Raw genomic sequence first — 27,185 nt, forward strand, 5'->3', positions numbered from 1 at the left:
TCCCTTGACTTAACGCCTTGACGGCTCCTCCCCATCAATAAGTCGACAAAGACCGACGTATGCAACCCTCACCGTGATAAAATGAGAGGAAACTATACTTTAAATAGACCCTGACGCGCATGCCCACTGAAAATCACGCGGGGGCGTTGCCATGCGACGGGATTCTCTCCGACATTAGCGAGAGAGTGGGACATACCTCAAGTCGCGAGGGTTAGAGCGAAAAGGGTAGGTGACGGCGCATCCGACCGAGAAGGCAAAGGTTCCACGGCCGGCTATGATATATAGAGTGAAGCGACTTATGTTTAAATCGCGTTGGGAAGTGGCCTAGATTAGAGGGACTTTGCAGCATCAAATCCTAACCCGATATCTAAGCGTTTAAGACTTTTTAATACTTTTATGGGATTTCGTGCTAGACGGCACGGTGGCTGATGGCCGGCCAGTGATTTGTTGGGCTTTAAGGAAGACGTCGGACGTTCGCGCGACCGTCGGAAAAATTGATTTGGCGATTATTTTCGCGAGGCTCGGGAAAAGGAACACGGGGTTTTCAGTGAGGTTTCGGGGTAGGACTGTTTTTTCTGTGCGATCAAATAAAGAGTGAGGCGGTTTTTGAGGGTTAAGGTAAGTCTAATTTGGATTTAGTGTCATTTTTAATTAACTATGTTGTCTTTAAATGGAGTGGTCAGAATTAAATTGGATCAAGTACAATTTTCTACTATTTTAAGATAATCATCTTTATACGTTTAAAGAATATTGTTTTTTCAAGTAGAGGAATGAATCAAGTCTTGCTTCTCGCATCAAGCAGCTCTAGCCGGTTTATCCAATTTATTTTATTTAATTAAGTAACATTAAAAAAACGTTAACTCTGGTTTTCTCTATAATTACCTTTTAGGACTTAAAGGACTATAAATATGTTAAATTGCTATAGAATACTATTTGATTGTTTTGTACAAAACCACTAAACTTTGATTGATTGAGAGAGTCATTCTAATGCCTTCAATATTCTGTAGATTAGTAGTTATATACTTACTCAGTTAACGCCAAGTCGCGGCTCCCTTTGATAATTAGCCAGAGTGACACTACTGTTAGTATACCTATATATAATCGGCAGTATTCAGTAAACTTAAAAAAAAAACATATTTTTTATAGCGAAATTCTATTATTTTTTGTTAATGAAACAAGATCTGCTGCAAATTCGGTTGTGGGAAGGGTGGTGGAAAGTGGTGAATTTATACAAAAAAAAAATCAAAGTATGATATTGCTGTGTATCTCACTGTAAAATAAAATATAAAAATACCCGTTTATGCATTCTCTTTCTCAAAGATCCGGTAAAACGTTAGAAGTGGATATATGCAACCATAGTAAAAAATATATAACTGTGACTTGTTAATGATGCTTATAGTATAAATTTCAAAGATATATTTGACCAGTTTACGCAGCGATAAATAACATACGTTAACTTTTAAAAGTTTTTTTTCATCCTTATGGTATGATACAGAAAATGATCAATATACATGATCAATATACATTAATTTTCATATTTTCATAGAATATATACCATGCATAGACCACTTTGCAATAACCCTGACTATTTTTCTGACGTAATAAATCATTATCTAGAGCCTTTATTTTCGCGAAGGTTGCAGCTAAGTCGAAATAGTTAGCCAAGCTTTTTATGTATTTTTTCTACATTTCCATATTATGTTCCTGACCACAAGATTCTATTAGTGTTGTTTTTTTCACTTAATTCTTTATAGGTAGATATTCCTAGAGATTTAAAAAAGCACTAAAAAGCCCTTAAAAATATATTAGCGTTTATAAGAAAAACATATTCAAATATTTCTTTATTAAAAATTTAGCAACATGAAATATATGAAAAAAATGTCTGCCAAAATGTTTTCTTTACATACCTAGATATTTTATAAATAATTTAAAAATATCTTGAGGATTTAAATAAAGAATAAAATTATTTTAAAAGGCAGTACTGCTTAGGTACTAGTAAATTCGAAATTATAGAAAATCTAGTAAATTTACACCAAAATGTTATGTTTATTCAAAATCAAATAAAAAATTCTTAAGACCTTTATGATACCTTGATGATTTAAAGAAAGAATACAATTATTTTTTAAGGCAGTACTACTTAGGCACTACTAATCTCCAAATTTAAGAAAATTTAATAAATTTAAACCAATATTTTATATTTATTCGAAATTAAACAAAAATTTACTGTAAATTGCAAAGTGAACAATAAAATGCAATTATATCATTATATAAATGACAAACGAGAATTAAAACGCCATTATAGATTTTATATTTAGAGACAGATACAGAAGAAAATATATTATCTTCTGTTTTGTATGAACTGATTTGACTTTCCGACGGTTGTAATAATTGGTTTATGGTATAGGTATAATAAAATGAGACTATATTTTTAAAAAAAAGTTACCTACCTTACCCATATCTAAGTATACTATAGTAAATAATGTCTCCATCTTTGTGGCAGATTATCCATTATTGGAAACAGCTTAGTAATAAAAAATGATATTTTTTCTTAATGTATTTAAGGATTAATAATTACCTAATACATAAATACTTCCAGAGAGGCATGTAATGAAGAAATCCAAATTATTAAAAAAATTGAGTAGACAGGGAAATGAAATATCTACACTTAGCTCATTGCTTTTTACTTTATCTTTAATTTTTATATGATTTATTTTTAATATTGTTGGATTTTCTTTAGAATTTTCTTAGACTCCTGAGACCGTTATTCTTATATACCGTATGACAAGGGCGTAGATAAGGGGGGGTACTGGGGGACAGTACCCCCCCCTGACGCTTGACGAGATACGAGAATTGAAATAGTCATTGACTATGAAAGGATTTTTTTTAATTAATATCCGACATATAAGAACACTTTGTATGCTTTTAATTATGTTGATTTATCGTTTATAATATGTTCGACCTAATTAAAAGCATACAAAGTGTTCTTATTGGCCAGGACAGATTAGTGGGGTTAACTCTAATCAATATCCATAAAGATATTGAAATAAATGTTGATGCTGTTATTGATAGGTTTTCCACAGCGTACTAGAAAACTTGATTTTGTTTTGTAGTTTTATTTATAGTTTATAGTTTTTATAGTTTTTTTTGATAGTTTAGAGTTTTTTATTTATAGTTTATAGAAAATTAACTAATAAACGTCGTTGTTTCATTTTTGTTTATGTTATTTACAAATCTATATTTTAATTTTTGTGTTATGTTTTTATATCTTTTTGAAGACAAAAAAATCGCCGTCGTTTTAATTCGACAACAAAATTCCGATGGTGATTTTTTTTTGCGACTTAATCATAGTACCACCCCCATAGCATACACCTATCTACGCCCCTGCCGTATGATCGAGAAAAAACGGCGTCAGCGATGGCTATGAAATGAAGATCGCTGTCATTTTATATGTAAATTTATATGGGGAATGTCATCGATCGTCATTTCTCAGCCAACAGGACGCCGTTTTTTTTTCGATCATACGGTACTACATATAACCATAATAAAGCTTTGATTTTAAGACAATTATTAATTTGGTTAATATATAAAAAATACATTTGTAATAAAAAATCTTCTCATAGATAGGGTTCAGAAAAAGTGAATTTATTCTTGTTGAATTTATATACATAATTAATTATGGAACGATGCATTAAACTTTAGGTTTATAAGATAATTATTTAAATCAGTCATGACCAGGAAGTGCTTTTCGAAATTTATCGTTTTTAAGAATACACCGTTCAACTTCTTAAAAATAAAACTAAGAATTTCTTAAGTTTTATTGGATCTGAATATCTGAAGAAGTAGTATTGAGTTCTACACTTCAGATATATTAAATGGACCGTCTTCAAGCGGATCTTCGCCCAACGGACAATATTGCAAGAAAACAGAGATTTTGTCTTTTTCAGCAAAATAATTGAAGTTACCGAAATCTGGAACATTTTGAAGTTTTTGTAAACATATTTCGTTTGGTGGGAATTCGGAACGGCACTCAACTATTCAGTGAGGTTTGATAAGGGCATTTCCATTTTTACGTTGAATTCTTTGCACTAAAAGTATAAAAAATCCATATACCGTAATAAATAAGTCGTGAAGGGAAAACTGTTTGCCTATTAGAAGCTACAGGTAACATTTTTAAAAGACGCGGTTTTAGTTCGTTTGCTGGAATTTGAGTTTCGAGTTTGTTTTTGAAAATGAAAACATGGTTGTTGTTTTATAAACAAAACTATATGTTTTATAAACTAATGCCATAGTTTGGATTGTATGGAAATGTATGAGTTGTATGGAAATCCAATATTACAGCAATAAAATATCTGAAATCGAAACTATTTTATAAATGTATAATACTAACTTCTATGAATTATACATGTCTTCAAAATTTATAAAATTATGGACAGGGTAATAACTTTCTAAAAATTCAGTAAGAAATGAACAAATTCGCTTTCATAATTAAAAAAAGTTTTTGAAAGCTTGAATTATTATTGAAGCTCGGTAATGATTTATTTCTTTAGTGCATAGTTATGAACAAATGTAAGATCAATGAGTTTCGGTCTTCTTGGTCTTGCAAGATCCAGCCTTGGCCAAGACCTTGCAGCAAGACATGTCTTGCCTTATTTAAATATATTTTTACCAGATACAATATTTACATAGAAAATCTTTAAATAAATAGTATTTTTAGTAATGCAAATAAAACGTTAAAGAAAAATATTATTAGAAAATTTGTTTGGCGAAAATTTTTGGTTTCCAATACATTATATTGAATCAGAATTTCTTTATTTAAAATTTTATGCTGTCGGGAAAACACTGTTTGTAAAAAAATAAAACAATAATTTTCAACAAATAAGTAATTTCTTATATCACCTAGAGGTAAAAAAAATAATGCAGATCGGAGAGACAGCAAGAGTCTTGCATGTTTGGTTTTGTTACAAAAAGTAAGACCAAGACCAATCTCGCTCATCACTGAGTGCTTATAGTTACTCTAATACCTACTGGCCTATAAGATGACACTATACAGATAGGTACTACTTGACTCTACACCTCTCTTCTCATATATCAATACAATGGGCAAAGTATCAACCAACAATTCCTGCCGTTCACGTCTAGGTATATAGTCATCATGTGGACGTGGCTACTAATGATCTAAACCAGCGTCAAAGCCAACACCACATACCTTCAATATGACGGATGGTCTTTTCTAAAAGTACACGATGGTCACATGCATTGGCCAACGTGTACAGGAGCCATAATACAACTCTTTTATCTTCATATTGCTCAAGAAAGTACAGATCACGGAATTAGAATGACCATATCGGTATAGAGTTCAAGTCAGCCAAATTGAAAATTAGGACCCATGGCGGTTTTGATAATTTTCTTGATATAGTAGTCTTTTTATTGAGTGGTGCAATCAAAGATTTTATCTAGCGAGTATCTATAAAGAGCTTCGTCCATTTCCTGCAGCTGATGATGACATGCGTAAATCATTTGGCTAACGGTTTTGAACTCGTGAAAATTTTAGAAATATTGAATTCCAATATTTCTTCCTTCAGTGTCGCCGTTTCTTATTTACCTACAGGATCTAGTCCAATTAATCCAATAATTCGGAATGGAATGCAATTAAGGTTATTTGCTCAGAGTCGCACCCATTTCGATGCCAAAAATAAAACCGAAACACGGCGTGGTACCAGCACATGATTTTGGTCGCTTCGTCAGCCTTTTTATCAGTACGCTTGGTTTGGCCGGTCGTAAATCATGTTATCAGTGGTGCCGCTAGGGCCATAAAACCCGACTTACAAATAAAGGTAACTCGCGCTGGTCTACGATCCGATTTCACACTAGGTTCTATTGACATCGAGGTCCCCGTTTTATTTGTTCTAGTTGGAATTATCTAAGTAGGAATGTCTAGAGTTGCTTGGATGATGAGAACGTGGTGCAAATAATCTAACATTTCTCACAAAAATATAAATTATTCGTTAATTTTTATCTATTCAGGGTCTCCCACTGGGAACTTTAGTATACTACTAGGGTGAATATGCTAGTGGTCGGACAGTTTAGAAGAAGCTGAGTTTAAATTGTTAATTAAATTTTCTTTATTGGTGGCAAGGAAATTAAATTTTATGAAATAGATAGTGCGGTTATTGGGATTTACGTTAAATAAAACAGTTTTTTTCATTCTTTAAGCGATTTTTTAAGCGATAAAAGTGCTGTTTGTCAGTAGTCGGACAGTGCTTGCCAGTACTCGGCAGGTAGTTACCATGGCTACGGTAAGAGTGGAACCGTTTTCGGTCAAAATATTTTTCTGGCTTTTACGGCCGAATAGATCGGCCATGGCGTATGGTCAGAGTGGCATCGTTTTAGGTCGAAAATAGACGTCTTTCAGGAGTCTGTGTTTACTGTAGCCGAATAGAGTTTTCTACAGTGCAAAATAATTTAGACATTATCTTTCGAAACCAGTTTCGAAAGATCAAAAGACATTATCTTTCGAAACTGGTAATGTATTAAAATTATTACTACTAAAAAAATTAAGAAATTTTAGACTAATTATATGTTTCGCTCGAGCATAAAGTTTGAAGAATACCATATTCTTTTTCCGCAGTTATTTGAACATAGTTAAATTATTGTAATTTTAGTCCCACGAAGAAAAACGCCGCGTATGCCCGAAAAAAACAAATTATTTTGTTTTCGTCCGATGTCCGAAAAAATCGACCGAATTCATCGGTCCGAGTCGAGGATACTATGATCGAGTAGATAATATACTGGGCATTTAAAAATTTGGCCGTAAACGCCCGAAAACTAATTCGGCCGGAAACGGTTCCACTCTGACCGTAGCCTAAAGCTTGATTTTCATGCATCCGTTGTCCGATGATACGTTGATACGATATTAACTTCATTGGTTGTATTTAAAGGCTTCAATTGGTTAACCGTTTCTAACCAATCAAAGCCTTTAAATACAACCAATGAAATTAATATCGTATCAACGTATTGTCGGACAACGGATTCATGAAAATCAAGCTTAAGTCGGACTCTTTGTGATTGGCTGATTCGGCATAGTTCCGTATTTAATATATGTATAAATTTAAAGCAAATTTAATCTTGGACATTATATAGGTACCGTTTATTGTTGTATATTATCTATATGAAAAAAGCATCTTTAAACGACACCAACGCGGTTCATAAAACCATTCTTCCATTAGTAAACGGCGCTTTCAATTTTTCTTCTTCTAGATACAATTTTTTCAACTGTATTAAGTAACACCACAGTTTAAAGAATTATATATTCTTTAAACTGTGGTAACACCTGTTGTATTGGAAATTCGAAAAAGGCTAAGTTTTCCATCCAGGTAAGAATTTTTTTTTCATTTTCTCTGCTTAAAACAGGGTTTCTTAAACTTTTTGCAGTCACGGACCGCTTTCGCAATTTGTACAATTCCACGGACCCCTATCAGAAATAATAGAGGAAAATAAAAAAAACCTTATTAACATAAAAAGAAAACGTTTATTAGTAGATTTATTACACCTCACTAGTAAATTAGTGAGAAGGATGCTGCTGTTTAGCCTCAATGAGAACGTTAAATTGTGGGGTTATCTTCGACAAGGCAAGGCGCATATCATCTGGGACGTTCAATCGGTTGCGACTTTTTTGTTTTTATTGAGATCAGAACCGAGAACCCTGCCTCGGGGCAAAGGTACGTAGTAGCAAATGGTATCAGAACGGACATAGCTCGCTTGACAAAAAGAGAGTAAACTTGACTTAAAGAACACCAAAACTAGCCAAGATCTTTTGCATGGAATTCAGCTTTCAAAACTTCTTTTGATCTGAGGTCAATTAAGTAATCTTTAATGAGATCTTCATCGCTTATATTATTCGTGTCGATTATAAATGGACCCCGCATCCACGTGTCATTTTCAAGCGATTCTAAGATTTTTTGCATGAAATTCAGCTTTCAAAACTTCTTTTGATCTCAGGCCAATTAAGTAATCTTTAATGAGATCTTCATCGCTGATATCATCCGTGTCGATTATAAATGGACCCCGCATCCACGTGTCATTTTCAAGCGATTCTAAGTTAAAGTAGTCTTCAAAAGAAGTTTGCAATGTATCCAAATATTATAATATCCAAAGACACCTCTTTCTGTAGCATTTTTGATATCGTGTTACCGTCACCTTGTGCTATTAACTCTTCAAACATCGGAAAATTTGCAAAGTTACCAGATTCCACCCTCCTTTTCCAAAGTGGCAGTTTACATATGAAACCTTTCAACCGTTCAAATGCACGATGGTCACTACAGAGCCCTGAAGAGACAAGTTAATCTCATTCATTGAGTAAATATATCTGCCAAATACGCTAGCCCCCTTACAAAATCTTCGCTCTCAAGATATTCAGACAATGAATTTCTTTTATCTTTTAGAAAAAGTAACACTTCTGTCCTCAACTCAAACAACCGCTTTAAGACCTGTTCCTTTGATAGCCAACGAACTTCTTTATAGTAAAGCAGTACTTCATGTTCTGACACCATTTCTCGTCAAAGTCTTTTAAACAGGGGGTGGTTAGGTTAGGTTAGGCTGTTGCTGCGATGAAGTTAATTATTTTGACACATGTAGACATAACTTCCTTCAGAAATGTAGGTAAAGTCCGTGAAGCCAAGGCATGTCGATGTAAGACACGATGAGTTATTATGACCTGAGGAATCCCTTTCTCTACCAAAGCCGCGAAACCAGACGTATTACCAAGCATTGCGGGAGCTCCATCGGTGTAAGTTTAGTCTTCCAGTCTATATTTTGTTCGTTGAAAAACCTTTTTGTCATTTCAAAAACATCTGAAGCCTTTGTAGTCTCCAATAGTGAATTGCAAAAAAGAAACTCTTCTCTAATACTACCTGTGTCTTGTTGTACGTAACGGACAAATACCAAGAATTACCTACATTGTGACACATCGGTGCTTTCATTCAATTGAATGCTGAATGGAAATGGTGAAGCAAATCTTCAAGTTAATTCTTCAACAACTTATTGTAAAACATTTGACGACATTTTACCAATTCTAGAATGAATAACATCGTTTGATAAGGGAACAGCTTCAACTTTGTTTTTTTGATCCTTACGCCCATCGCGTAGTGTTTGGTGATTAAATACCTACTGAATTCGCCGCCCTACACTATTTCTTTTCTTAATAAATATGTTTACAGTTAACTGGCGTAATGCGGACCGCGGACCCCTGATACATACGCTATGGACCCCAAGGGGTCCGTGGACCACACTTTAAGAAACCCTGGCTTAAAACAAATTCTGGTTCAATTCGTTTGCAAACGTCGCTTAGTTGTCTTCAATACGGTTCTGTACTGTTGACTTGGAATCTTGTACTGACTGCATGTTTTACGCGATTTTCCTTCTTCTCGGACAGTTTGGACTGTTTTTTCTATTCCATCTTTATTGTATTGATGAAAACTCCCGTTTACTTAAGGCTTCATGCTTGAAAATAATCAAAATCTCATTGACTCTCAACCGACTACTGGCATATTCACCCTATATGGATACGTATAGCAAAAAGTACATTCTAGATGTAAAAATGTTAATAGTATTTTGCCAGCGGTAAAATTTTTAAACTGGGGTTAATTCTATTGTAAAGATCTTAGTAGAATATAGACTGTGGTCTTTAAACTGTAGTGGATGGTCTCTTCTAAAGACTATAGTTTCTTTTAAATACAGTGATTGTGATGATTGTAATAGTTTTTCTATAAACACGAGTGTATGATATTGAACAAGTTTGGGAACCTTTAATTAGGCTTATTCTAAATATCTATGGTAGACACGGTCAGAACGTTCCAAAAATGAATCATTGTTATCTAGTTGAAGTGAAACATCTTTACCCGCGATGGGAGTAAAAATTCAAGGCCGTGTCGTGTCACTAGCATCATACGAGCTAGCGAGAAAAAAGTGGTAAGTAAATGAGGAAGTTGAGATGGGTCTTTGTAGCGTCGTAACTCGAGTCCTATGTGAGCTAGGGGGCTGAAACTCTGTAGATGGGGCTCGAAGACTCGAAGAGCTGTATTTTTTAATGATTTTTGTTTCGTGCACTACGAAAACCCATCATCAATGAATCAAAAAATCGTCCGATTTAAGTGAAATTTGGTATGTCGATAGATTGGACCAAGGCCAACTTGTTCGTGTACGACACAAATCAGTGTGACAATTAGTTTTGACGTAAGAGAGGTCAAAAGTTGATGCCGTTGGATCGCGACCAAATTTGGAAAAAGGTGGGTCGATTTTGGTATACTTGGGGACGGGCGTCAGGATGACGCCCTCGACGTTTCGAACCGATGCCTCTAAATCGACGAAATCATCATCAGGATTTTTGTGTTAATTATGGGTCAGTTGGAACCAAACTCGTCACGTGGCTAGAGGTACCCGAATGAAGTCCTCAGACGAACAGACGGAAGTAAGACGAAGTTTCACTTCAAATATGAGGACATAATACACACACAATTTTTTTTCTTTTTAAATCTAATTTGATTCTGATATAAATTTATGAAAAAATAATGAGAAAGAATTCGTATGACTGTCTGCGAAACATGCATGGTTTTGTGCCAGTCAGGATATTACTGGAAGCGTCTAATATTTAAAGGTTAGACTTAATTCGGGATCGTTTTAAAACCCTTAGCCGGCTGTTTTAATCGAAAGCTTAGCCTTCCGGGGTTGTCGACTGAATTTGGGCCGGCTTTGCGACCGGCGCCGCCGACGACCCGGATTTCCAGGGATCGGAGATAAACTTGCATGGCGGTGAGGGTACGATAGGGGAGGAAGCTTTCCGTATTTTCTCCGCGCTATGGTTGGTTTTAGTCTTAATTTCTCCCCTTGGTATATCCTTTTAAACTTTCGATACATTACTATAATAAAACAGAGGATACTATATATTTTATATCAATGGAGAATAAATAATATCTACCTTTATGACGGGGTCATTTCTTGTAAAGAGCCTGTGTATTTTGCCACTGGGAGGGTAATTATTTTTTATGTAAAAAGTAAAAACGGAAATCAGTCTGTCAGTTGTTACAAAAAACCTTTTATGGCTCTACGAGTAGACCAAAAAATCGATACCAGTGTCGAACAAAATTTGTTTATTACACACAGACATCATCACAATCATCATTTTCAGCTTATTCAACCATTTGTTAGCTACATTTGTTAGTATTGTTGTCTATTGTTGGCTATGCGGGCCCAAGTTATCCCTACTAATTTTCTAATATCATGGCTCCATCGTAGGTTCGGTCTTCTTCTAGGTGTCTTAATTCCTTGTCGGTACCATGCTGTAATTTTTATGCTGTAAAATGTCTTTTCTTTCCACAAATAGTTGGTTGTACATTACGTTAGTTTTTGCTAAATTCATTCAATTTATTCCATCCAGTTGATCAAGTGTTCTCTGATTCTAAGTTTTTACGGTCGTCCCAGGGTATATCACCATTTTGGAACTGCAGTTCTTACCCCGCAAACAATGCTTATCCTTTAGTCATAAAAATTAAACACAATTCGTGCGTTAAAGTTGAATAATCCCGGACGGGATATAGCGCTACCGTTTAAAACAACGAGTTTTCTAAACTATCCGGTTTAATAGACGGTCGAAGCGGTAAAGTTTGGCCTGGAAAGCTCGACAAACCTCGTCCAGATTCTATTTATTTTTGTCGTTTGATTCCGCTCGGGCTGTTTTACTTCGGGCTCTAAATGAAGAATTAAACTAAATGTTGTTGTTGCAACAATTTAGTTAAATGCTTTTGTTCTACTTTAACATGTAGAAAATATAATAAAATGTACGTTGTTTAATCTATGATATGATTTGCAATGTACATAATATTTAGATATTTTATGACCAAATATTCTTATTATAGTGGCGGTTCCTCATCTAAGTACACATGTGCACGTGAACCGCAAGTTTAATACCACTTGCAAAAAAAATCTAATTTAAATTTTATCGTATAATTCTCTCAAGACTAAATAAATGGGTCTTTATTGTCAAAAAATTTTACAATTTGTAGACAAAGGTAAAGTAAACAAACAAAAGAGAATACAAAACAAGTATACAAGCCTTGTCTAGTAAATAAGATTTCAATGCTTTGCGAAATGAAGAAAATGATGTTATGGATTTGATTTCAAATGGCAGGTGATTGTGCATTTTTTTCGAGTTGTATAGTATTGAACTTTTAACTAACTCTGAGCCTGGGGTAGGTATAGATAAAGATCTTGCTCCGCGTTCCTGAGTGCATGCGGATAAGTGTGAGATGGCCTTTCTTGAGAAGCTGATACATGCTTACGTATTAGGCAAACGGATTCGCAAATATAAATAAGGAAGGAAGAGTTAATATTTTTAATTTTTTAAAAAAGTCCTGGCAATGAGTTCTGCTGTTTGGTCCCAGTGAATACCTAACTTTTGGAGCTTGAAAATGCGGTCAAATTGAGTCGCACAACACGTACCCCAGAATGGAAGGGCATATCTGAGGTGCGACTCAAAAAGTGCATAATAAACAGTTCTAGCCCCTGACAAGTTAAGCTCCTTAGAAACCGATCTTAATACAAAACAGGCAGAGCTTAAATTATAATATTGGAATAAATACCGTTTATATTTTATTTTTATTATAATATATAGTCATAAGTTTAGAACTACCAGTCAACTCGTTAAAAGAAAAGCCGACCAACACCAATTAGGCTCGTTCGCAAACCAGAGAGAGAGTAAAAAAGCGATCCGATGTCGAAAATCACTCGGCGGCGGCCAGGCGAAATCCAGGTGCGACGTGTAACAAAGACGAAAAGTCGCTTAAGTCCGTAAAAAAAGACGGGCGGCTTAAAAACGGCTTTGGTCAGGTTTAGGTCGGATCAGCGTCGCGACGCCTCGAGAGCTTTGCCTCTACTAAGTCCGGATCTTACCCCCACCACCGCCGCCGCAACGGGCGTCGCTTTCCCTTTTTACCTCGCCGCCCTCGCGAGCCACCCTTTTAAGGAAAAGTAGTCGTGGGCTTGGCTATTAGAGGGCGCCGATTTGGCTTTCCGCAGCTAGAAATTCGATAGAGATCAGGTAATATGAATTTTTGGTCGTTTGATGCACGTGCTGCATGCACTGTGTTCGACACTGAGTGATATTAATTTACCAAAGGTATGAAGAAAACGGCCTATATTAAATTAAATATATTTCTTTAGATCCAAGACTGATAAAAATAAATGCTACAAACAACACAAAGCCCTGGTTACAGATCTTTCATAGCCAGAGGCTGGTTATTCACTTGATTCATTTGAAAGACAACAGACTAGTGAATCCATAATCGTAACTCGACAAATAATCAAAACCCGTTCCGGAAAACTGACTTTTATTTGCTAGAGGTATTGCGTGTTGTTTTTTTTTTTTGCCTGGCTGCCACCTACGCCTACGTGCCAAATACACGCGGCGGATTTTGTGCGGTTTATAGGCGGCGCGACTTTGATCTTAACCGCTTGTGTATGCTCGGCAACCGCTGCGCTGTCGACCAGATACCGTTTGTTTTGTAACATTGAAGTCCCATTAAGGAGCCTATGCCGGCGGCACAGACGGGGCGCCGCGCCGCCTATAAACCGCCGCGTGTGTTTTGGGTGTTACAGTTTAAAAAGAAACGCTGCTATTGAAAATGTGTCCTAAATATATATAATAATCTGATCTATATAGCCAGCTTAAAAAGACTTATAGCCAACTTTCGAAAAATTACTTAGAACCAACCAACTTAAGTTACTAAAAAGATTTATATAAAAAATACTTAAGTTTTCTGTCAGCCTGCAGCTCTATTCACAACAAAAAAGCGAAGTTACATTAAATACAAAAGCACACCATAAGATGAAACTTATCAAGAATATGTTGCAGTAAGAAATAGTGTAAACTCTAGAATTAAAGCAATAAAACGAGAACACTAAATTCACGAGCGATATCGACAATGCATGGAGCACAAAAAAGGTATGGAAGATGCTGAAAAACAGAAAGAAACCAGCGAACAAATATGTAAAAACAAAGGTAGCCGAAATAAAAACCTGAGAAACGTACTTCACTGAATTATACAGCACACAAGGTATAATAAATATCGAAAAGTACGAAACAATCTATCGCGCACAATCAAAGAAGTAAAGAAACTTAGAACAATGAAGAAACTGAAGAACCGAAAAGTGCCAGAGACAGACAATATTACAAATCAACTCCTGAAACATGGTGGTCCAGAGCTAGTAAAACATCTAAGATTGATATTTAACAAAATTCTCGAAATGTCAGATACCCTTGAGAATGGTACAAAATCGCCACAATTCCTATATTTAAAAAAGGACAAAAAACTACCACAGAAAACACATACATATGCATAATTCTCAATACAACTATGAAACTCTTCACTAATATTTTGAAACAAAAACTCGAGGACCAATTTACGAAGAGAGACAAGGCTTTAGACGAAATAGACCAACTACATTTAAGTACCATTAAACAAATTAAAAAAAGAAACAATAGAGTTTAATACACCAGCTTATATCTGTTTCATAAGTATGTCTATCTGTCATTAAAAACATTGAAAAATAAAAACAAATGCCTCATAATATTGTGAGTATCATCAGAAAGCTAAACATCGATAAAATAACTCAAGTAATAACAATATCTTAACACGAGTCATACCAACACCAGGAGGCATTAGACAAGGATAGGGCCTTTCTTATTTAACTCTTTAATGGAAATCATCATAGAAAAGGTGACCTCGACGAATAAAGACAATCGAATAGGACACAACAGAGTAACTATGGTGTGCTACGCTGATAATGCAGCCATTATTGCGAAGATGGGGACCATATGCAACGAGAGCTTCATAAATCCTACCAAGTAAGCCGATAATTATACATGATTAGCTCCACCAAAAAAAAAACTAAATGCTTAATAACAACTTACAAGATACGAACTGGTAGTTGAAAACAAACTTATTTACTATCACAGTTTAGATACCTAGGAACATCGAACTCGTACCACGATACAGAGAAGGATCTGAGATCTTAGATTAGTCAAATAAACAGAGTGACGGCCATGTCATGATGTTTGAAGAATAGTATGGACAAACAGACGGCAACAGACAGCAATATTAAAATTTATAAAGCCTGCATAAGCGCAGTAATGACATATGGCATATATAGAAATCCGAGAGGAAAGAAGGGTAGCTGAAATGAAGGACCTAAGAATCATAATAGGGAAGAACAGAAGAGACCGAATTAAGAACACAGATATGACACAGACAATGGATCGCATACGTCAAATGCATGGAAGAAAATGGGCTACCATGCATAGCTCTAGAAGGGAAACCGGTTGGTAAGAGACCTTCAACCCTCTTGAAGGGAAGACCTCCAAGAAGATGAAAGACAGTTGGCAGTCCACCTCTCAAGAATTCAAACAGAAGCAACCTTAACATTTTTCAAATAGTTAACAAATAAGGGAGTGGGAGGGGGGGGGGGGGTTGCCAATTTTTCAACCAGAGACTGTTAAAGCAAATAGATAATATATGTAATGATCTATTGTATACAGGGTGAGTTTCCTACGATGTTCTCTATGGGCATCTCGGAAACTACTGGAGATAGAGAGTCGGTTAAATGGGGATAGAATTGCAGTTTTGTGGGGTCATAAATATTTGCCTTTCAGATTTTTGAAAAAGTTCATGGCTTACTAGATATTTAAAAAAAACAAATTTCGGCTATTTTAAAAATTGATAAGCTATTTTAGACAAAAAGTTTTCAGATAAAAGTTGTAGATAATCACATCCTTAATGAGACTGTGTCCTCCGTTTTTTTCTAAAGCCTGTCATTTTTGATATATGACACAAACATAGGTTTTTTTAAATGGAAACCATAGCTGGCCATGACTTCATAAAAAGCGCCATTTTTTAAGCTTTTTAGTGATATAAGCTATAATATCTTTTCTTCGAAAAATTACTGAGTTATAGCCCATTCTTATCTTTTTTAAACAATTGCACTTAGTTAGCCATGGAAACAAGTTTAATCGCCCTTGCTCTCAGAAATGTTAAGCTGTCACATCCAAACTTTGTAAATTATAATAAACAAAAATTGTAAATATGAATTTTTCAAATGAAGAAAAGCGTGTAGATACTCGCGCATCAATAGAGTGGTTCCAACATGACTTTCAGTATAACACACCACCTCCCACCTTTCATAATGAAAGAAATTTTAAAAATTATTTATATCATAATTATACAAACGCAGGGATAGGAAGAGGTGGACTAATTGCATGGGCCTCCGCGGTCACCGACCTATCCATTTTAGAATTTTTTATGCGGTATAGTTAACAATAAGGGTTTAGAAAAGAACTTATGAATTAAGAGAGGCACTCGAAGTGGCGGTACGAGAAAAGTTTAATTAAGTCGACCGGTCCTTCTGTGAGAATAAGTAGTAATTCAGTTTTAAAAAGATGCAACTCAAAACAATGGCGGATTTTTTAAATATTTTCTAAAATAACTTAAAGTGTATGTAGTGATATTATTTTTTTAAGTTTTAGTTTGTGTAATGTAAATTGTAAAGAACCGTTTAGTAATATATTCTGACTTTTTATAAGTTATAAATTATAACAGAATAAGAATACCATGCAATCTAAGTGAAATTAGTCAAGAAAGATAAGAATTGGCTATAACTAAATTTAACTTTTCTAACATGTCTTGAAAACCGTTCTCTAAAAAACGTAACATTCACCGGTCAACGTATCCTCGAAAATGTATGGACAAGAAAGGTTGTTCAAACCAATAATCCTACACGCTTTTCTTCATTTGAAAAATTCATATTTACAATTTTTGTTTATTTTAATTTACAAAGATTGGATGTGACAGCATCACATTTATGAGAGCAAAGACGATTAAACTTGTTTCCATGGCTAACTAAGTGAAATTGTTTAAAAATGATAAGAATTGGCTATAACTCAGTAATTTTTCGAAGAAAACATATTATAGCTTATATCGCTAAAAAGCTTAAAAAATGGCGCTTTTTATGAAGTCATGGCCAACTATGGCTTCCTTTTAAAAAAACATATGTTTGTGTCATATATAAAAAATGAGAGGCTTTAGAAAAAAACGGAGGACACGGTCTCATTAAGGATGTGGTTATCTACAACTTTTATCTGAAAACTTTTTGTCTAAAATAGCTTATAATGGAATTAGAGACAATTTTTAAAATAGCCGAAATTTGTTTTTTTCGAAATATCTAGTAAGCCATGAACTTTTTCAAAAATCTGAAAGGCGAATATTTATGACCCCACAAAACTGCAATTCTTTTCCCATTTAACCGGCTCTCTATCTCCAGTAGTTTCCGAGATACCCATAGAGAACATCGTAGGAAACTCACCCTGTATAATATATAAACTGTATGTATCATCCAAGGTAAGAAAAAAAGTAAGATCATTTTGATTATTTCTATTAGCTCTCTACTCAAATATATGCCCATATCAAGTAAACCAAATTTTGTTTTTTGAGAAACTCGCATCCTATGAGAAATGATCAAAAATATACAGGATTCGTTAACGATTTCCGAAAATATCATTGGAGCCGTAAATTTTGTGCACTAAATAAAAAGAAATAAACATCACAGATACGTTTGTTTCTATATTTTAAAATTTTTATCACACGAAATTTGCATAGAAAATGCTTAGACGACAATAATTATTACCTCTATGTCAGTGTCACTCAGTGCCACCAATGCTCACTGGTCGAATATTCAACCGCTTACGTTAACTTTTCGCGCCAATTCGGCCAACATACAGATATGGTTGATTAAATGGCCAAGGCGCGCATAGAAATAAGCGATACTTCTACGCGATACTTCTACGCGACTGATTAGTTGGTTAAATTAAAGTGGTCGATTTAGCGACCATCAACCAATATAAGGTTAAAACTGACCAACAGGTCTCAAATAAGCAGACGAAGGAGAAGATCGAATACATTCAGTCAAGTCCAAAGTCAAAACAAAACCCATTCCGATGCTGATAATTCCATTCGCGAGCTACACATCTGTTGAAAGATGATAATAAATTTTAATTAAACATGTTGAACTGGCACTAATAATGATCGATAGCATAAAAGCGAATGGAAAACTTAATTTCTGAAAAAAATTATAAAAATATAATACGTATCTCTAAATTTAGGAAATTGGTGTGCTGTACCACATACGTCACACTGATAAAGTCGATATTTTAAAAATTTAATTATTGATTTGTAAACTTGGCATGTCGTAATAAAGAATATTTAGAGATAAGATAATATTCTGTCGCTAAAAATTGATTTATGGATGTCTATAAAGTTGCGATTAAAAAGTATTCCAATAATTTTTTGAACATTAGTATTCTCATAAATCTGTTACTCATTGTACTTCTAAAAATATTTAAAATAAAATCATTCATGCTTTTTGTACCTTTGTGAAGGGTTCAATTTAGACCTTTCGGAGAATAGTGATGCTAAATCAAACATTTCTAAATTTAGAAGTTAAAGCTTTCCAATAATCAGAGTAATAATGAAAAAATTGACAAAAAATTTTTTTTAAAAAAAAACATAAAAATGAACTTCAGTATTCTATGGATCTCATTGAATAGATAATTCCATTCAAAGAAGTTAGCATTCAGTTGAAGCATTTACAATTTATAAGCTCTCAGTTAATTCTGTTAGTTTACCAACAATAAAATTTGAAATATATTCTAAAGACAAGCATTAGCGTAACTAGCAATTCATCCTGGAAGGGGCCTGGGACTCAGAAATCATTAACCCTTCGCCTCAGAAATCATTAACCTATACCTACGTTTGGCACCCCCGTGCACCACTGTAGTTACGCCAAAGAAGACAAGATTGATCTAGAAGAGACAAGAAATAAAATAATCCAAATCTTTATGATATTTTTCAGATATCTTTTTTATTATTTATTTCGAAATAAAAAATAAATATGTTTCTCTCAAAACTATGTCATTAGATTATTATACCTGATTGTTGAAAAATTAGGCGTTTATTAATAGCCCTTTGTTTATTATCTTTTTCCTATCATTTGATAAGAAATATCGGGAGAGTTCGAATTCCTATGTTGATTGAATTATAATATAATTATTTCTATTTCTCTCCATCCATCATATTTCTTTAGTTGAATTATATATACCATATTCTAATGTATTAAATGTTTCTACATTACATACTATTAGATATACATAATATGATGTGCTGTTTTATTTTATTTACTTCACACATCTCGAAATTTATGACCTTTTTTATCTCTCAAACACTAGACAAATACAATAATTTTCTCCATAATGTTAAGTGAACACATTTTTTCATGTTTTTAGATAGTTTGAATGAACTAATAAATAAATGTAAAATTGCTGATATGTCAAAAAGTGATTAATTAGGTATGAATGTAGCGAAAGCGTTTTATTTACATTGAAATTCATCAGTATTTAATTACAGGGAGTGTAAATTAAGTAATAATTGATTATTTTTAAGTCATGGTATAACTATTTTGTCTACGATAAAGTGTTTGGAACACCCATAAAAGCAATATACAGATGGATCTAGAACGTTACAGAGCAGGGGCGGATCTAGAATTCGGTAAAGGGGGGGCTAGACTCAAAACTTTATCCAGAATCGAGAGTACATACTCCAGAGTCGTTTGTGACAAAATAAATTAATAATATTATTCTATTATTTGACTGAACTCAAAGGGGGGGTTGAGTCCCCGAAGCCCTCCCCCCCCCGTTGATCCGCCACTGTTACAGAGTGTAGGAGCTGGAATAAAATAGTTTTCCAAAAGATTAGATTAGATTATTGAGGTTATTGACCTGTTCCACTGCGACCTTTTTATATTTATTTTGGCTCTCTCCTGATCTCTAGGTTAGATTGTCCAGTCTAATAACTAAGTCTAATAACTTGGATACTGAATCCTCCATAGAGCTCTGTTTGCCAGGCTATCCCACTGACATAAAATAAGAGTAATAAAAATTTGTAACTGTGTCTTCTTCTGATTTACACAATCTGCACATGTCCGTAAATTCTCTCAGCTTTAGAAGCCTAGATGAGTTTGCAATGCCCTTGTTAGACTCACTACATTTTTGACTGTCTTTTTGTCTTTGCTTATCAGGTTTTCCGTAAATTTATGTTCTACTATGAACTTTTTTGCCTGTCTCTACCCTGGTGAATTATTCCACCATTTTAGACTTATAGTTACCTACAGTTTTGTGGCCACTCTTGTAACACAGTACCACAGAAGGCACCACCACGGCCTATGAAGAAGAAGAAGGATTTTGTATAAGTCATTTAGCGGCTTTGGCCAAATTGAAGTTAAATTAATAGTTATTTTTTCTACAAGACGATAAAATGGTATTTTATCGTCGACCGAAAAGATTAATTCACGGGCGATGAAATCGCGAGTGAATTAATTTCGGGAGACGATAATGCAATTTTATCGTCGCCTACAAAACAATATTTTTTCCATAGCGAGTTACGTTTTAAAAAATATTCAGAAATTAATATTTCAAGGAATTTATTACGAGTAGAAAAAATATTGTGCTGGGTTGGCGTTGGTTTCTATGTAATTTGACAAATAAATAAAGCTGTCTATTTAGTTGTCAGTTTTGAGTCAATATTTTTTAATTCTCTTTCGTGTCGATTGCTGATTGAATTGGAGCCAGAAATGGCTCAAAACGAAATAAATAAATTACCAACAGATATTCAGGCTGAGGCGACAAACGCCATATCCAAATTCCTTCCATTTAAATCCCGAATAACTTATGAAAAGGAATACATACATTTTCAAAAATGGAAGCAATTAAAAAACGTGCGAGAGGGAATAAAGTTTTTAACCTATCCTCGCTGTTAAAGTATCATTTAATCTACCCTTGCGGTTAAAGTACTATTTTATCTACTATTTTTGAGAGATATAAGGCAACAGTAGCTATGGAAAAAACTATATTAATGAACCCAAACCAGATGTCCCAATGAATTGGAACAAAAATTGTAGATTATTAACATTAAGTACGGAATTCAGATCCAAGTGATTGTCTTAAATTAATGAAGGAGGGACATTCTATTAGGAGATGGTGCACTCTGTTAATTGGTTGCTACAATGAGAGCAGATAGGCGGTGGTCACCTTTAAAAGAAAAGAAATATGAGAAATATATAGCAATGGCCCAATCTGAGCCGATTCCAAATGACCTCTTCATTTCTGGATAATGACCGAAATACAAGAGCTTGGAAGAATTGAGGTTTACGTTTATATAGTTTATTGAGTCTCCTGTTGCTTTCCACTCTGTCTGAATACCAATTTTTATTATGGACAGATATAAAAATTTTAGTTCAGAGATAGAAAATGCGAGTGGTATAAAATCTCCATCATTCGCCGCAGTCTTAGCAATCTTATCAGCATCTTCATTACCGCTTATGGCTCTGGGCCTATGGATGGCATTGATGAGGCTTTGTTTGGTTATTTCATCTGCCTTTCGGTTGCCTTTGTGACCCTCATGTACCAGTACATAAACAGGCTAACGTAACATTGCTATATTCTCCATTGATTATTCATTAAAAAAAACTGATATTTGTGTTCTGACTGCTGGTATTTGTATGAGAATAGGTAGACGCAGTAGGTGAGACGCTTCACTCCAAAAAAAGCGAAGATGACCATCTGGTACTAAATACGCTGTGATTATAGAATCATTCAATTTTACTGACGTTATTCTTTCTAGAGCCTCCTGTATAATCTAGTCAATCGAAAAAAACACGCATTTACAACTGTAATTACGTGTTTGAATTAACGATATTATCAACCTGATAAATTGTTTATCAGAATCATATTCCGAGGTGAGCGGCTGCTTAAGTTTAAATCCGCTGGATAATCTCTAATCTTTTTTAGTAATGTAAAAATTTTAATTTGATGTGTATATAGTTTTGTGCTTGCGCGATATTACTGATTAAAACAAGGTTCTAATAGATAATTACTATATAATTATTCTTGTATCGACGTATGTGTAATGTGAAAAATCTGGTTTATGCTACAGTAAGAGTGAAACTATCGAAGATATTTGACATAACATCGATGAAGGTGTATTAAAACGTCAGATTAAATTTTTAGATATAATATCTAATAGGTGCGTACCCGTTTGATGTCTTAATTCCCTCTTCAAAATAATAATTCCTTTTGAAATATTTAAACAGATTTTTATTTCTGGTAATGAACAGGCGGTGCATTTATTTTTGATCCCGTTTTTATATCTCCATATATTATTCTCTCTCAGCTTTATTTGACTTATCAATAGTAGATTATAATATCGATAGAAGATTCATAGTTTTCTTATTGACAACTAAATTATAATAATGCGAATAATAAAGGGCTAAATGAAGAAATAAAGAAATATCTTTGAAGATATTGACTTTATAGATAACAAAAAAAACAAAATAAAAAACTTATCTCTACATTTTTGTTTAAATGCTTAAAATAATAATGTATCTGGTAAGCCGAGGATATACTTGGCGAATATTACTATTCGTTACTCTTTCTCAAGCGTATAGGTGTATAGCATTTCCGAAATCAATTGGAAGTACTTGGACTCATACAAAAATGACGTCGACAAAGATAGTGCCGAAATTAAGTCTCAATCTATTCAAATTGACTTCGGAAAAACTATATACGTGCATTCGCAGTGAATGTAGGGCGAAGCTAGCGGGTTCAGCGCTGTAATAAAAGTGAATAGATCAAAGAAAAATGCGAGCCTCGAATAATCGGAAACGTTGCATTGTGGATGTAATGATAATAATGTAGGAAGTGGTGGAAAGGTGGAATGTTAATTAAATAATGTTAGTTAAAGAAAATAATTCCTTCAAATCTGTTATGCCACCCCGCGCGAACGTGTAGCAAAGCATAATTGTGCGTGGAGTATACTCGGCTTTAATATCCAAAAATCTGTTCATTTTCCATTTAATTTGCCTTAACCAAGGAAAATATTTTGGTTATTTTTAATTCAATCCAATTTCAATCTATTATTAGTAAATAAATAATAAGATATTTTAATATACTTCAGAACTTTTGGGTTTTACCTACTTACTTAACTGTCATAAAGTAATTGTTCATTTGAAATGTGATTTTATCTAATGACAATTTATCAGCATGTCCAAGATTAAATTGGCTTATCTCTTGTTCCAAGGCAAGAGGGTATAATCTATTGAGACACACTGCTCATAGTGCCCATTCAAGTCGTTTAGAGAACAGATAAGATGTGGGAATATTTCGTAAATAGGAATCTATTAACAATAGTTATTTAACCGTTTTACATGAAACGTATTGTCCTTGCTGACCAACAGCGCTGATCATCCGTGTTTATTTTCAAGGTCTAGCGTAGCGTTTTCAGATGTGTTTGAATCATCACCAGTATTTTGGAAAATATTTTAAACATCTTGTATCTTTTGAGTTCTTGCTTTTTTTAAAGCGATTGGTCTGACGATATTAGGACCAATTGTCTCAAAAATGCAAACCTGTCTCGAAATTACTTTTGTTATACTCGTATATGATACAGTAAAAGTTGGAAACTTCGATCACTATATAGGAATTACACATTGGATCAGGGAATGTCTTATTTTATAGAAATTTGTCGACTTTTACTAGTAAATTGTTAGCAGTCGTTAGAGAGAGTAACATTTACTAAAAGTTGTCACTAAAAGTTATTCTATTGTAAAGTAGGGAGTAGGGAGCGTATTGCTGTAAGTAGGAACAAATGAAACTTTTAAGAATATTAAATCGCATCCATATTTAACTGATCAACTCATCTTAAAATTACAAGAAATCGATAACAAAATAAACACCAAAATTAAAACATTTGCCTTTAGAGTAAAACCATCAAGCGTAAGCGTATAGCAGCTACATGATAACTGATTATAAATTGATACGAAGTTGCATGAATGAGTTTTGATTGCTCTGGTTTAAATCTTTTCTTCTCGGTCGTAGAATTACTATATTATTCGATACAGTACTCTATGATCTATACTACTTGGACTACCGCGGACTTGGCCTATCACGTAGCAAAACGACGTTTTATAGGAGTTTTTATATTGTTGTTTTTCGGAATAAAAGCTGCCGTACTTTATCCTACGATCGTTTTTTAACACAGATCAAATCTGCGGGTTTGGACTATGCTTGGTCCGCCACAGGCTTAGCCAGCTACATACTTGGTCCGCCACATAAACAAAGTTTTTATCCGCAGACTCTGAAGGCCAAATCTGAAGGCCAAATCTTCTTACGGGGGGCTATTGTAAGACATAAATTTCTAATTTATTTTGGACCCGATTAGGCTGCAGGATGTGCTGATGTCCGATCGTATAGTTCAGTTCAACAACAAGAGTCAATAGGTTGTTTTATTGGTCGACTTAAGCAAGTTTAAACAATGCTTGTAGAGTATTCTTCAGTGACAAAATCCCAGTTTTTTCCAAAACTTAACAATGTTTTCCCGGTGTGTTAAGATAACTTTGAAATACATAACTTTAATTTTGTTGCAGATTGACCCTTATACTCGTTTGAAGTGAGACCGAAATCATCCGCCACGACGACCCTCCTACACAGCCTCGCCCCCTACAAGCCCATGGATAGGATAGAGCAACTGTCGGATCCAGCTCTGTGCCTCCAGGAACTAGTGACCGGGGTGACCACGTCCTCGGCCAACTCCGATCATCTCCATGGCGTTCACCACCTGCACGACTCGGTCAGCTCGGCGGTCTCGGTCAGCTCGGCCATTTCCGGAATCATGAGCGGGGGATCGGCGGTGCTCGGTCACCACGTGACGTCACACGATTCGGGACACCATCACGGGGTGGTGCCGCACACCCCGTCGCTGCACCACGAGCCGTTGGAGAAACTAAAACGTGGTGAGTTTGTTCCTGAATGGTTTGATTTTAATGATATTTTATCATATGCATAATGCTATGAGTGGCGAATTAAAAAAAAACTTTATACAGGGTGACGCCTCTCATACGACGGTCGTTTATATCCAAATGAAATTTTGGAGGCATATGTAGGTTAGTTTATAGCATGTTTAAAAATAGAGAGAGCTCTACAGGGTGTCCTCAAAAATAGTTACGCATCAAAGTTGTTTTTTTTGTAACGGAACACCCTATATATTAATTGATTTTCGGATTCTAGAAGAAAAATAAAGGTGAGTTTTATTGAAGAAGTGTATGACTAAAATGTAAGATTTTTGACATATTTAACATTTTCTAAAAATGAAGAATAAACTTCAAATTTCAATGGAAGCTACCTAAATTGGAATTAACCCTGTATAGCCTGATATCTCGTTAAAATAGCCATTGAATGTTAAACAAAATTAAAATTTAACCCAAAAAATTATACGGGGTTGGACAAAATTAATATTAAACATTGCGGTCACTTTTAAAAGCAAATTACTTCTTTATTTCAAATGAAACACCCAGTATATTATTCCGATATTCAATGGAGAATTTATATATCTTCAACATATACTTAAGGTTGCCTACCTCTTAGTCAAGGATTTTCCTAGATATTTTTATTTTTATGATTTTGCGTCAATAGATCTTTATTATTTGACATAATCTAGGTGGATGTGATCAACCTTTCGTTAATTTAACAAAAATTAAAGGATCTAGATTAAAATATTCAACGGTTATAAATAGATACACGTTTAATACATAGTTTCATTATTACAGAATTAACACTAAATATTAGCGTATAATTATGTGACAAATTTTAGCAAGTTGAAATAATATAATGCACTTCTTTTCCTGTTTATTCCATAAAATGATTCTCATTTCAAAAGATCTTTTAATGTTAAGAGGCATGTAGTAATTCTACTTCGAAAAGCAGCCATATTCGTTTCTCTCATGTTGTCGATATTAGTTGGTCGACATTTATAAACACTAATTTTAACATATCCTCATAAAAAGCCCATCCAGCTTACAGCGTGTTTTCATTGCTAGAACTATAACTATAGCAATTGTCTCGCCGCGCGCCGGCGCGGTAATTTAGCCAATTTGATGAACTAAAGCAATCTAATTCGTCTTAAAAAACATTTTAAAACCTATGGCATCATTTTTTTCCCTAAACAAAAAAGATGCATGAAATTCCGAATAATTTACTAGCTGATCTGACAACCATGTATCAATTCGCAATATTTGTCAAAATTCGACCTTTACTACTGTCAGCGTAAACTGGAAATAGATATAAACAAGTCCGCGACTCTTTCATTAGCGGTTATGGAATTTGCCCTGGAATTTGCTATAAAAATCAAATAATAACATTTTTAAGAATATTTTTATGTGAAACGTGTTTTTCCGCATCAGCTTTTAGTCAAAGAATCCAAGAAGTTCATTTTAAGGTAACATAAACTTCATTTTCTAAGAAAAATCGCGTGTCAGAATAGTTCACCGAAGCTCAACAATGGAACAATAATTAATTTATTAACATTATTGAAAATAGTTTAAATGCAAATTTAATTTAAAATCAAAATGTCATTTTGACATTGAATAAACAGCAATGCTGCCAACATCATAAAATTCACCAAGTTTATTTCGAGACGAAAACCAACCCATCATATTGGCGAGGGCTACAGATAAATTAGGAGCATTTAGGCATTCTATGAATGGGTGAATGCATACTCCAAACATCAATTAATAGAATCATGTCACTTGCTCTCTGTTGTAGGATAAGTTTTAATTTTCGGCAAATTTATGAGAATTTGTTTTCTTTTAACTGACACAAAACGATAACTAGTTGTTAAAGTTGAACTAATTTGACAGCTATGTTGACGTAACGTCAGGCATATCACAGCCACCTAGATTTTATCAAGTAATAAAGATCTACTGACACTAAATCATGAAAATGAAAATATCTAGAAAAATCTGTGTTTGAGACGTAGGCAACCTTTATAATATTTTGAAGAGACATGAATTCTTCATTTAATATCTGAATAATATACTGGGTGTTCCATTTAAAATAAAAGAGTAACTAGCTTTTAAAGGTGACCAATGGTCAATATTAATGTTGTCTCACCCTGCATAACTTTTTGAGTAAAGTTTTAATTTGATTTAAAGTATAATAGTAATTTCAACTAAATGTTAGGCTATACCGGGTAAATTCCAAT

The 27,185-nt window shown here is 34.2% G+C and overlaps 1 protein-coding gene across 2 annotated transcripts in view; it reads left to right on the forward strand.

The window, feature by feature from the left end:
* Positions 1-207: 207 nt before the first annotated feature.
* The window catches only part of LOC115880060 (pituitary homeobox homolog Ptx1), a 139,780-nt gene continuing 112,802 nt past the window's right edge, over positions 208-27,185 (forward strand). Inside the window, exons 1-2 of one of the 2 annotated variants that reach the window (XM_030897182.1) lie at positions 208-618; positions 24,574-24,936. In XM_030897182.1, the coding sequence (XP_030753042.1) occupies positions 24,657-24,936 (280 nt within the window). In that variant the 5' untranslated portion in view covers positions 208-618; positions 24,574-24,656. Of the gene's footprint in view, positions 619-21,984; positions 22,176-24,573; positions 24,937-27,185 lie in introns of those variants that run through there. The other variant, XM_030897183.1, reaches the window with a different exon arrangement.

This window comes from Sitophilus oryzae, unplaced genomic scaffold (assembly GCF_002938485.1).
Source record: "Sitophilus oryzae breed Bouriz unplaced genomic scaffold, Soryzae_2.0 scaffold_1614_pilon_pilon, whole genome shotgun sequence".
In the NCBI taxonomy this organism is placed as follows: domain Eukaryota; kingdom Metazoa; phylum Arthropoda; class Insecta; order Coleoptera; family Curculionidae; genus Sitophilus; species Sitophilus oryzae.